Genomic DNA, 13,276 nt, shown 5'->3' on the forward strand with positions numbered 1-13,276 from the left:
TGGACATTAATTTTCATCTAGAGTGAGTTTCCGTTTTGTTTTTGAATTTCGTTAGCTCTCTTTCTTACTCTTAGACATATTCACACATACTTGGGTTTTAATGTGCAGGCTCTCTTTGAGCGAGAGCTTTGTTTTTGTGTTTCTTTTTCCTTCTCTCTCTCCCTATCTATGAGTTTCACTTTTGCCTCTAAATGACACTTGGAACCCTGAGTACAGAACCAGGTCTTATTTCTTCACAGTTACTGGCCCCTGGAGAGATATTGGGGGTATGGCAGGTTCGGCTAGGGAGCGCACGGGTGGCCTTAGTTACTTATCAGGGAATTTGTGGATGTGCTTCTTTTGCCCCAGGTCTGCATCTGCTGTAAAAGCCGTAGCTGCAGGCAGTAGGTTGACACATCTTGTCTTGCAGCATCATCTGCAAGACAGGTGGAAGAGCATCATCTTAGTTTTTGGCCTTAAGTAGTGAGGCTGGCTGAGGCCCCATCCCTCATTGAGTCCTGTCCATCCTCTATATTCCACCAGAGCCAACCTCACCATGGTCACTGCCTCTTTCCAGCCCGGAACCCTGGCTAGGCTGTCCTTGAGTTTCTCTCCATTTCTACTTCATGGAGATGCTTACCTGGTATTTGAGCATTCTCACGTCCTTTATTTCCCATCCGTGATTGTGATGGGTTTGGCAAAAAGAAGCTTTTTTGAAGTATGAACTCACTATGCCACATTGATTTACAAGTTCTGCGGCAATTCAGCAATTTTTGAGGAGGCATACATGAGGATAGTACTAAAAATCCTTACTTGCCTAAAATGTCTTTCTCTTATCTCCACACACGAATGCTAGCTTGGTCTTCTGGGATCAGAATCCCTTTCTCTCACACTCTACAGAGGCTCCTCCACTGGCTTCTTTGGTTTCAATTTTTAGAGGAGAGTTCTGCTGCTAATCCGATTTTCCTTCCCAACTAACAACTTGTATTTGTTTTGATGCTGACAGGATTTCTCTTTTATTCTTGAAATTCACAAATTGTATGTTTAGATGCAGGTGGGTTTTTTCCCCCCATTAATCCTGTCAGGCACCTAGAGAATCTCTTCAAGATGAAAAAACAAGCCTATTCTTAAGGTTAAAGGAGTGCTTTGCTTTAATTTCCCGTATCTACACAGTATTCACATGCCGTATCTAGGTAGTAAGCATCTCTGAGTGGAGTGACCCTCTGGAAATTACTTAACCTCTCCCTACCTTGGTTTCCTTATCTACAATATGGAAATAATAATAATCATAGGGTCTGCCTCACAGAATTAATGTGAACATAAACTGGTAATCTATGGAAAGTGGCTGGCATACATTAAGCATTCAATAAATGTTACTTATTCTTACCTTTTCTCTTAAGTATTTTCTCTCTCTTTGTATTTTGCACCTGAAATTTTGGAGAATACCTTCAGCTGATTCTCTGATTTGCTATATAAGGTACCAAATGATATAGTGCACTGTTCACTGCCTCTATTATTCAACTGTTCCTTTATACTTCATGAAAACTCTTTCTTATTCTCAGATTACACACTTTGAATCAATGCCCACACTAATTTTATTGCAACATCGTGAATTTCACTGGGAGACTATGAATTGAGGGGGTTTGTTTGCTTGCTTGCTTTTTGTTCCGTCCTTTCCAATAATATGTTTATCTGGGAACCATTGGCCCTGAGTGCTAAAAGTTGAGTCTTCACTTTTGAACTGTGGCCTCTATGTTTCCTGTGATCCCCTCCCACCCCCATCTGCTTGTATTTAGAAATGGAGAAGTAAGTTTTCAGTAATGACAGTATTTCTTGCACTCCCAGAGAAAAAGAGAATGGATAGATTGCATTTATTATAATTTTGCCTGGGATAGGGGCGGAGGTTAAGACAGAGGGAGCTATGCTAGCCAGACTAATTTGTAGCTCTGCGTGTGTCCTTCATAACTGGACTCAGGCCTCTGTGCTGCTGTCTGTGCATGAGTGATACTGTTTAACAAAGCGGTTTTTGGAAAGCATGGACCAGAAACTTCCTGTTTAATCTTGTAAAAATATAAAGAAGCATATAAAGGTATATGCTGGTGATCTCGTCCTATATCTGTTGCAGGGCTGGGAACAAAGAATGCCTTTAGTAAACACTGTTAAAGGTTATTACTGAGAAAGAACAACATTAAAATAGTAGAAAATGTATATAAGATTACTATTTTACTTCTAAGACTATTGGGTCATTGTATTTTCTCAGTTCTCTGCAGTTTAGGGTTCTGTTATAAGTAATATTCTCTTTGTGTAATTTGGCCTTTTAAAAATGATCTTTATTGTTAGGACTGAATTTTGTAGCATAATAAACTACTAATGAAATTTTAGGGTAAGGTTCATCAGCTAAATGTCCATCTCATTGCAGCCTTTATGAGCGAAAGCGGTCAGAAGATATTATTTCCTTTATAAAAAGTGAAGTACATCTTGCAATTCCTAATGTGGTAAGTATTATTAAATACACTGATATTTTGGTAAGGTACTTAAGAAGTATAGTACTGGAACTGAGCTTTCATTTAGGGTAACATTTTGGTCCTATGTCTTTTTTCACTTTCCCTCATTATTTAACAAATTGGAAATGTCATTCATATCTGTTATGAAAAGCTACTTCTGGGATGGGTGCAGTGGCTCATGCCTATAATCCCAACACTTTGGGAGGCCAAGGCGGGTGGAACACCTGAGGTCAGGAGTTCGAGACCATCCTGGCCAACATGGTGAAACCCTGTCTCTACTAAAAATACAAAAATTAGCCAGGCATGGTGGTAGGTGCCTGTAGTCCCAGCTACTCGGGAGGCTGAGGCAGAAGAATTGCTTGAACCTGGGAGGTGGAGGTTGCAGTGAGTTGAGATTGTGTCATTGCACTCCAGCCTGGGCGACAGAGCAAGACTCTGTCAAAAAAAAAAAAAAAAAGTTACTTCTGTGTTAGCTCATGGTGTATTGAAGGCCTCGTGAAAGAGTTGAGTTAGGCATCTGTTCTGCCAGCAATTAGCAAGCACCCTACAAATTGCCTTGCTTTTTCTTACTTCAGACATTAAATTATCTAAATAAAATCATCACAGTTGTTCAGATCCCTACCTCAAACACATGACTGTGAGGCAACGCACTAAGGTAAGGATGGCAGAAGAGAAAGACAAAAAGAGCCTGTGCCCTGAGCATCTGAATCACCTGTGTCTTCCCATGACACTTATCTCTACAACTACCCCAGCTGCTGAGGGGCATCTGGAACTCCAAGCCACATGGGATGGCTGAGCTGCATTCTGCAATGGGTCAAAGGATAAGGCCAGGCAGAAATGGCCCGTGACTCACCTAAAACCACCTTTACATGGTCTGACCTCCTGAAGGATAGCTTCTTAGCTTATTTGGCACATTTCAAAGAACTGAGGTCAGAATCTTGGTGGTGTAGCTTCTTCAGTTACTTTGTTTCATGGATCTCTAACACATAGTCTGTAATTTCCCACTGCATTCTGCCACCCTCATGGGGAAAAGGATGACAAGTACCAGTTTGACCTTTTCAACAAAATCGAAATGTCATTTCTATCTGTTATTAAAAAGTTACTTCCGGCCAGGCGCGGTGGCTCAAGTCTGTAATCCCAGCACTTCAGGAGGCCGAGGCGGGCGGATCACGAGGTTAGGAGGTCGAGACCATCCTGGCTAACACGGTGAAACCCCGTCTCTATTAAAATACAAAAAATTAGCCGGGCGTGGTGGCGGGCGCCTGTAGTCCCAGCTACTCGGGAGGCTGAGGCAGGAGAATGGTGTGAACCCAGGAGGCGGAGCTTGCAGTGAGCCGAGATCGCACTGCTGCACTCCAGCCTGGGGGACAGAGCAAGACTCCGTCTCAAAAAAAAAAATAAAAATAAAAAATAAAAAGTTACTTCCGCATTAGCTCGTGGTGTAATGAGGCTTGCAGGAATCGATTGAAGGCAAACTTCAGGATAGAGAAAATCTGCATCCTCCCCATCTTCCTCTATCATTCTCCGCCTCAAATCAGCCTTGCACTGGACCAGCCGAGGCTTGCCCCACTCAGTGGGGAATGGAGGTGGTGAAAATTGAGGGATGGACTGTATGCGCCAGCACTATTACACATTTGTTTCTTCTTTCCACAGGTGATGATTCCTAGTTTGGATGACATTCAGCAAGCCATTAACCGTATGATCCAGTTAACCCTGGAGGTCAGCAGAGGAGTGGCTCACTGGGGGCAACAGCAAATCCGTCCCATCAAGTCTGTCATTCCCAGCCCCACCACTACTGACGTGACCCATCAAAACACAGGAAAAGTGCTGAAGAAGGAAGAAAGTAAGAATGTAAAATTAGTCAATGATCTTACTGATCCTTCTTGGATTTGATAGCATATAGATTTTTAAATTATTTTATATGTTTGATACATTTTGCATTTAAAAAATAGTATGTTTCATCTTAAACATAATGTGCAGGCATTTTTTCCTGGCTTTGGGTGGTGGGTGAAAAGGATTTTTAAATCACTTTTCTACTATGATGATCTTAAGTTAAAAATTAAAATAAACGTTAGCACTAATTTTACTTTCTGCATGATAGTAGGTTGGATAAACTTAAGGTAAACATAAATTCGTCCCTTAAGTAATTATGAATATGATATGATAGTGACCCAAAATTTCATGAACCTTTTTTTGACACTTCCTGTATAGAAAGAAACTGGTTTCTATTTTGTTTTATTTTAGTTCAGGGTACATGTACAGGATGTGTAGGTTTGTTACATAGGTAAACATGTGCCATGGTGGTTTGCTGCACCTATCAACCCATCACCTAGGTGTTAAGCAAGCATGCGTTAGCTATTTTTCCTGATGCTCTCCCTCCCATCACCCCCTATCCCCCACCAACAGGCTCCAGTATGTGTTGTTCCCCTCCCTATGTCAATGTGTTCACATTGTTCTGCTCCCACTTACAACAAGTGAAAACATGTGGTGTTTGGTTTTCTGTTCCTGCATTAGTTTGCCAACGATAATGGCTTCTGGCTCCATCTATGTCCTTGCAAAGGACATGATCTCATTGTTTTTTTATGGCTGCATAATATTCCATGGTGTATATGTACCACATTTTCTTTATGCAATTTACCATTGATGGGCATTTGGGTTGATTCCATGTCTTTGCTATTGTGAATAGTGCTGCAGTGAACATAGGTGTGCATGTATCCTTATAATAGAATGATTTATATTCCTTCGGGTATATACCCAGTAACAGAATTGCTGGGTCAAATGGTATTTCTGGTTCTAGGTCTTTGAGGAATTGCCACACTGTCTTCTACAGTGGTCGAACTAATTTATATTCCCACCAACAGTGTAAAAGCATTCCTATTTCTCCACAGCCTTGCCAGCGTCTGTTGTTTCTTGACTTTTTAATAATTGCCATTCTGTCTGGCATGAGATGGTATCTCATTGTGGTTTTGATTTGCGTTTCTCTAATGATCACTGATGTTGAGCTTTTTTTTTATATATGTGTGTTGGCCGTGTAAGTGTCTGCTTTTGCAAAGTGTCTATTCATGTCCTTTGTCCATTTTCTGATGGGGTTGAGAAACTGGTCTCTTCAACTGGTCTCTTTAACTTTTTAATGGGTTTGAGAAACTGGTCTCAAAACTATGTTGCTTCCACTGTGATGCAGGGAAAGGCAAATTGAAAACAAGATATCAGGTAAGGCCCAGTGTGGTGGCTCACGTCAGTAATCCCAACACTTTGGGAGGCCGAGGCAGGTGGATCATCTGAGGTCAGGAGTTTGATATCATCCTGGCCAACATGGCAAAACCGTGTCTCTACCAAAAATACAAAAAAATTAGCTGGGCATGGTGGCGGGCACCTGTAATCCTAGCTACTGGGGAGGCTGAGGCAGGAGAATCACTTGAACCGGAGGCGGAGGTTGCAGTGAGCTGAGATTGCACCACTGCACTCCAGCCAGGGTGACAGAGGGAGACTCCGTCTCCAAAACACAAAAAACAAAAAACAAAAACACCCCCAAGATACCAGGTAAGGTACATGACCAGGTGGCTCAGACCCCTATGGCACCTTTCTATGTTGCTCTAACATTGCTTTCTCAGCTTACATCTATGGTCTCATGGGGTGTTTCCTACAACCAGCTAATAAAGGATGAAAAATCTCAGGACTGGTCTATCTGAATTGGCTTAATGTGTTGGTGTCAGCTGAAAATGGACTTCTATTGCACTACAACCCACTCAGGAGTGGCCCTAAAGGACAGTGAAAAGGGGAATCCCCCCAGTGGGCAGAGCTTCAAGCAGTATAACTTTTTTAAGGAGAGTGGTCTGAAGTAAAGATATACATGGACTCTTGGGCAGTGACAAATGGCTGGACTGATCATTCAGAACCTAGAAAGAGCGACTTTGGAAAATCAGAGGCAAGAAGAGCTAGGGAAAAAGCATGTGGATGGATCTATGAATTTATATAAAATACATGGAAAGGTTAATATTAGTTCCTTCAGGGGCTGATCATAATCCTGAAAGACACAATCTAATGCCATAGTCTCAAATGTTGAAATCCCAAAAGATCAAAATCCCAAAAATATAATTCTGGAAAAAATAATAATTATTTTAATAAACAGTTCTTTTAAATATATTTATTTACATTTTTAAAGGGGGATTTGATTTTCAGAATTTTAGACATGGATTTTATACTTTCAGGATTTAGATTTTAGGGATTTTGAGCTTTTGGGATTTCAATATTTGAGATTATGGTGTTTGGGATTGTGTCTTCTGAGATTATGAATCCAACCCAGTTCTTTCTTCAGAGGTTAAATAATTTTTCCAAAGTCACAAACCTAATGAGAGGGCTGGGAATTAATCCATATAAGAAGATTAGGATCTAATTTTTTTACTTTTAGTCCAATGTTTGCCATTATTCTTTCTTCTCTCCCTAGTCCTTCTATGTATTTTTCTATTATTGTAGCTGGCTAAACATGAAACTAAAAATTGTTAGATGCAAAAATCTCCTTGGACTTATCAACAATCTTGCAAATAAGAATTCTATTCTCTGCAAAATTATCAACCAAGTACGATATAAATAGACATTTTCAGACATGCAATGTCTTTTAAAATGTGCCCTCAACACACCCTTTTCCACAGTTACTGACGGTTGTAGTCTTCCAAAATGAGAAAGCAAAAGCAAAAAAAAAAAGAAGATATGGGATATTGGAAACAGGAATAAAACACAGCAGACAGGTGAAGAGAATTTCAAGGTGAATGTTGAAGGGTGATTGTGCAATGATAGTTATGTTCTAAGCGTAGAGGGCAACCAGTGTGACTCAGGACACGGATGAGTTTTGACTGCTCTCACCAAATGCTGGATGCAGTTATATATACTGTCTTTTAACTTGAAGAGAGAATGCCTGGGTAAACCTGGTTTGTATTCTTGTCTGGACTTTCTTGTTCTCACCATGTGCTGAAGTTGCTGCTCTATGCTCATTGCTCTGGGTCAGCTGAGGAAACTTTTTCATTCCTCAGAAGCGTTCTGCCTTGACCAACTACTGAGAACTGGAGGCAGGTAATTGTGATATAAGGAAATAGAGATTAGCTCACTATCCTGGCCATATTCTTGCTGGACACTTATTACTTGGCTCACAAACACAGTGCTGCCAGTTGCCCTGATTGTCATGACACGTATATTTTCTGGGACTCATTTGTGATTCTGCCCTGTAGCTTCCCCCACAAAGGGCTTTTGTAAACTTGTAGAAAAGATGAAGCCAGACTAGTTCCAGAGATTCTTTTCTTGTAGGAGCCTTCATCTCACATGAACAATTAATGTTCTTTCCTTTACAGCTAGTTTTGTGCTTACTGCCTAGTTTTTAAAAGTTGTTTAGGGATAAGCATGTTGGTTTATTGTAAAGTTTATCTTCAAAGAAAATTCAGGATAATGGTTGCCTCTGGGAGTAAGGGAAGGGAATGGGATTAGAGAGGTGTCTAGAGAGGACTAGTCTATTGGTAACATTCTATTCTTAACTTGGTGGTGAGTGCATTGGAATTCATTTTTTTCTTCTTCTTTAATATACATTTTATTTATTTCTTGTGTTTTTTATATATGTTTCTGTAAGTATATTTCACTTACCTACACACACACATAAATACAGCCTCTTAGCAAACTAGGAATAAGATGGATTTTCCAATAGTGTCATCTGTAAAAATATTTAGAAGTATTCCATTCCCAATAAAATGAAGAATAAAGAAGGAAGCCCACTATTATCATTCTTATTTGATAGTTTACTAGAGATCTTCATTATGAAATAAGACAAGAAAAAATGACAAGAATTGGAGAGGAAGACTGAGATTGTCCTTATTTAAAGATTATATATAGAAAATCCAGGAAATCTAGAAATAATTGTTACAACCAATAAGTTCAGTAATGTTTATGTATAAAAGATCAACATACAAAACCCCCAGTGTTTCTACATTTACCAGTAATACAATTAATATATAATAGAAGGTCAGGCGAGGTGGCTCACGCCTGTAATCCCAGCACTTTGGGAGGCTGAGGTGGGCAGATCATGAGGTTAGGAGATCGAGACCATCCTGGCTAACAGGGTGAAACCCTGTCTCTACTAAAAAAATACAAAAAATTAGCCGGGCGTGGTAGCAGGCACCTGTAGTCCCAGCTACTCAGGAGGCTGAGGCAGGAGAATGGCATGAACCCAGGAGGCGGAGTTTGCAGTGAGCTGAGATTGCACCACTGCACTCCAGCCTGGGCAACAGAGCGAGACTCCGACTCAAAAAAAAAAAAAAATTATATATATATATATATATATATATAGAATCAGATTTTCTTTATTAGCCACAAACCATAAGGTATTTAACAAATAAATGTAAAAAAAATTTGCACAGCATTTTTGGAGAAGATATTACTGAATGAGATAATGGAAGACAAGAATAAGTCCACATCATGAAGTCAATTCTTTGATTAATCTATACATTCAATACAATTCCAAAGAAATCACAATAGATTTTTTCTGTTGTCAACTTGATTTATAAATTTGATTGTAAAATTATATGGAAGTGAAAAGAGTTAAAAATAGCCAAGAAAAATTGGTGGTGAAGAAAAGCAACGTAGGGGGTCCTGCCCTGCCAAATAGCAAGGAGTATTACAAAGCCAGGCTAATTAGGACCATCTTTTAGTGATCCAAAGATAGATAACATACAGCAGAACAGGACAGAGGATGCAGAAATGCTCATATATATGAAAATGTATGATATAGATGGATTTACGAATCAGTGGAGAAAGAATGTACTATTTAAGAAATGTGGCTAAGGATTTGTCTCCATATGGAAAAAACTTACAGTAGTATCCTAAATTAGATACACATCATACCCACTATTCTATATCCTATAACACTATTCCATCTATTTTACAACACTTTGAGAATAAAACAGCACAATATATTTAAAACACCAGAGTAGGGAAGGATTCTCAAACCATACGAAGCTCAAACCGTAGAAGAAAAGATGTTTAAATTTGACTTCTTTGTATTTAAAAACATCTTTAAAGGATCTCTAAATTTAAATGACCATGCTGAAGTCCTTAATAAAATGTTAGCAAACTGAATCCAGCAGTGTATAAAAAGGGTTGTATAGTGTGACCAAATGAGGTTTATCCCACAAGCGCAAGGTTGGTTTAACATCCTAAAATACACCATATGAATAGAATAAAGGGCAAAAACTCATGATCATCTCAATAGACATAGAAAAAATATTTGACAAAATCCAACACCCTTTCATGATAAACATGCTCAACAATCAGGGAATAGAATTGAACTTCTTCGACCTTATAAAAGGCATCATACTTAACGTTGAAAGCCTGAATTGTTTCCCCCTAAGATTAGGGAGAAGTCAAGAATACTAGCTCTCACCACATCTACTCAACATTATAGTGGAGGTTCTATCAAGTGGATTAAGATAAGTGAACTAAGCTGAAGATACACAAATTGGAGGGGAAAAAGTTAAACTGTCTTTATTAGCAGATGACATGATCTTGTACGTAAAAATAACCCAAGGAATCAACTCTCACACACACACACACAAAAACTATTAGAACTAACAAATGAATTCAGTAAGACTGCAGGATACGAGATCAATATATAGATATCAACTGTATTTCTAAATATTAGCAATGAACCATCTGAAAATGAAATCAAACAATTTAATGCACAAAAGGAAGGAAGAATAAAATACATTTAACAGAAGTATAAGGTCTGTACACTGAAACTGCAAAACATTGCTGAAAGTTATACCATGAAGAGATACATCATGCTCATAGGTTGGAAGATCCAATATTATTAAGCTGGCAGATCTCCCCAAATTGATCTATGGATTTTATACAATCTCTATCAAAATCCCAGAAGGCTTTTTTTTTGTTCCAGAAATTGATAAGTTGATCCTAAAATCTGAATAGAGAACAGGGGAATTCAAAGGACCTATAATGCCAAAAAATTTTGAAAAAGAACAAAGCTGGAGGACTTACCACTACTTGGTTTTATTTATTTAGAGATGGGGTCCCACTCTGTTGCCCAGGCTGGAGTGAGGTGGTACAGCCTCTGCTCATTGCAGCCTCTGCCTTCTCAGCTGAAGCAATCCTCCCGTCTCAGCCTCCCGAGTAGATGGGACTACCGTCACGTGCCACCATGCTCAGCTAATTTTTGTATTATTGTAGAGACAGGGTTTTGCCATGTTGCCCAGGCTGGTTGCAAACTCCTGGACTCAAATGATCTCCCCGCCTCGGCTTCCCAAAGTGCTGGGTTTCCAGGCAAGAGCTCCTATGCCCAGCCAGCTGGAGTCAAAATTTATCTACAAAAGATGTATGTTCAAGTTAGCCCTCATTATTAGAACTGATGCTTAGTCCACATTTCTTCTGTCAGCCTGGCCACAATTCTTTTATTTTGGCTTCTTTTATCTCTATTTGAATATGCATGTAGTGATAAAAACTTTGAAATTCTCCACCAATAATCTTTGGGATCTAATTTCTTCAACCAGTTTATTTTAGGGTCATTTTTAGAGTAGGTGGATCTGCCTAGTTTTCAATTTGACATCCTAGAAAAATAAAAGCATTGGTGACTATTGAAGACTGTATCAAACTGAACAGTCTAAGAAAACTACACAAATACTCTATCAGTAGAAATACCAGGTTTAACAAGCAGGAAGCCAAGATGCCAGATGCTGAATATCTACGGTGCTGACTTTTAAACACCCCAGCAGAGGTTGTCTCATTTAATTCTCACAAGTATATCCATGAAGACTAAATACTTGGCCCAAGGTCATTTGGGTAATAAATGTAATGTCTCTCCTTGAACCACTGTGCTATTCCTCAGGGTGGAAATTTCAACGCTTTTAACCTTTTCTTAAAGGAGTTTAACATTTCGGGGGGTTTTAATCAGTGTCTTTCAGTTTTCTGCTTTGAATAATAGTTTTTCAGATTAAAGAAATCTAGAGCTCAAAATCTGACACCACAGTTTAATGAGAATACATGAAGATAGCAAGAGAATAGCTCTTAATTACTTGAAATAGCTCTTAGTTACTTGGAGGGTGAGTCTTTAAGAAAATACAGTTTGAAAATAATCACAAATATTAAAACTGATAATATTTAAAGTTGAATATAGAAGTTATTTATAGTGTAAAAACATCTGTTTTCAGGATCTTTTGAAGAAGTTATTCCTGCAAGGAAGCTGAAGAATTTTTACCCGGGGGTAGCAGAGCACAAGGATATTTCTAAGTTGGTCCTGCTCCTTTCTTCCTCTGTAAATTCCCTAAGAAAAGCAGCTCATGAGGCCCTGCAGGACTTTCTGAAGTACAAGACTCTCTGGACAGAGGATCGTGATGTGAAAGTGAAGGTGTCTTTCCGCTACTTGTGATGTTGTTGGGGTTTTGTTTGTCTCTAACTCTTGAGGGTGGATCAGGAAAATACCAGGGATAACGACAGGAACTCATGAGCAGAGGCCAAGAATCTATAAATACCAAGCACCTGTCACCTTCTAGCTGGTGTAATTCTCACATGGACACACTGAGGCAATTGACATTACTGAGGCTCAGACAGATTTTGTTCAATTTCCTTAAACAATTGAGTACCAATTATGTGCCACCACGGACTAAAGGCTAGGTATTCAGGGGTGCGTCACACTTCTGTAGACCCAGCTGTATTTCGGTTAGAGACTCAAAGGAACTTTAGAACTCTGAATAACCATACCCTGCAGACTGTGAAATTCCTCGCTTCCTGGTAGACACCCTATTTCTTACCCAGCCACTGGCCCCATTGCACACACAATTGTAAAAGTGTATGAGCAAATGCAATTTTCTAATGTAACTATGGTAAGATTTATACTGTTAAAAAATTAAAATATTGACTATTTTCTTACCACAGGAATTTTTGGCTAACAACCCCTCTCTGACTGAAATCAGATCAGAAATTTTACACTATGCTACTTTTGAACAGGAGATTGATGAGTTGAAGCCTATTATTGTTGTAGGAGCACTTGAATTACATACAGGTATTTTAAAAATATTTATTATGTAAAGTATCTGTACTTTCACATGAAGTGTTACTTTATTTAGCAAGCAGTTATTAAGTTATCTTGGTACAATAGTATTATACCAAGATATAATAATAATAATATACCAAGGTATAATAATAGTATTATACCAAAATATAATATTATTATACCATTAAAAGTAATGGCAAAAACTGCAATTACTTTTGTACCAATCTAATATAAATGTTAAATAGTTCTGGGCTATTGATATTCTTTATACACACATACACAGGCCGATTCCTCCACTGGCAGTCAAACAGCTAAAACTATAGGTGAAATTCTCTTTTAGGTTACTGTGAGGAGGGGCTTGTATACGTGAGATGGGAGTCAAACAGTTTGAAGTCTGCCAAGAAGTTGATCCATTTGGGATTAGAATATCAAAGGATTATGAGACAGTCATTAATGCTTGAAATACAAAGATGACTTTATTGCTTGCTGTAGTGACAGAGAGCTGTACTGGTCAGGCACAGTGTCCCTGGCAGGGCAGACTGCTGGTCTCATACAGGGTGTCTGGGCAGCATGGAGTTGAAGGACTGTGGACGTAGACAGGTTGACATCATCTGTAGAAGGATGCTTACTCAGGTGAGACTGTTGTAGGCTAGTTGGCACTCAGAGGCGGGTTTATTGGAGTAAGTGTTTCTTGACTAGTTGATATTCAGAAGAAAGGGCCTGGCACTGATTGGGTTGCACACATATGAGAACT

At 39.0% G+C, this 13,276-nt stretch overlaps 1 protein-coding gene and 1 non-coding gene across 13 annotated transcripts in view; one reads left to right on the forward strand and one right to left on the reverse strand.

The window, feature by feature from the left end:
- Positions 1 to 13,276, forward strand: part of DNAH8 (dynein axonemal heavy chain 8) — a 343,702-nt gene that overhangs the window by 93,576 nt on the left and 236,850 nt on the right. For all 12 annotated transcript variants that reach the window (XM_055263328.2, XM_063632277.1, XM_063632276.1 and 9 more), the window contains 4 exons: positions 2,399 to 2,474; positions 4,137 to 4,326; positions 11,681 to 11,877; positions 12,405 to 12,531. In XM_055263328.2, the coding sequence (XP_055119303.2) occupies positions 2,399 to 2,474; positions 4,137 to 4,326; positions 11,681 to 11,877; positions 12,405 to 12,531 (590 nt within the window). The remainder of the gene's footprint in view (positions 1 to 2,398; positions 2,475 to 4,136; positions 4,327 to 11,680; positions 11,878 to 12,404; positions 12,532 to 13,276) is intronic.
- Positions 11,152 to 11,246, reverse strand: LOC129473872 (small nucleolar RNA SNORA8). The gene has a single exon (XR_008654400.1). It is a non-coding gene; the product is annotated as a small nucleolar RNA SNORA8 (small nucleolar RNA).

This window comes from Symphalangus syndactylus, chromosome 23, assembly GCF_028878055.3.
Source record: "Symphalangus syndactylus isolate Jambi chromosome 23, NHGRI_mSymSyn1-v2.1_pri, whole genome shotgun sequence".
Lineage (NCBI taxonomy): Eukaryota > Metazoa > Chordata > Mammalia > Primates > Hylobatidae > Symphalangus > Symphalangus syndactylus.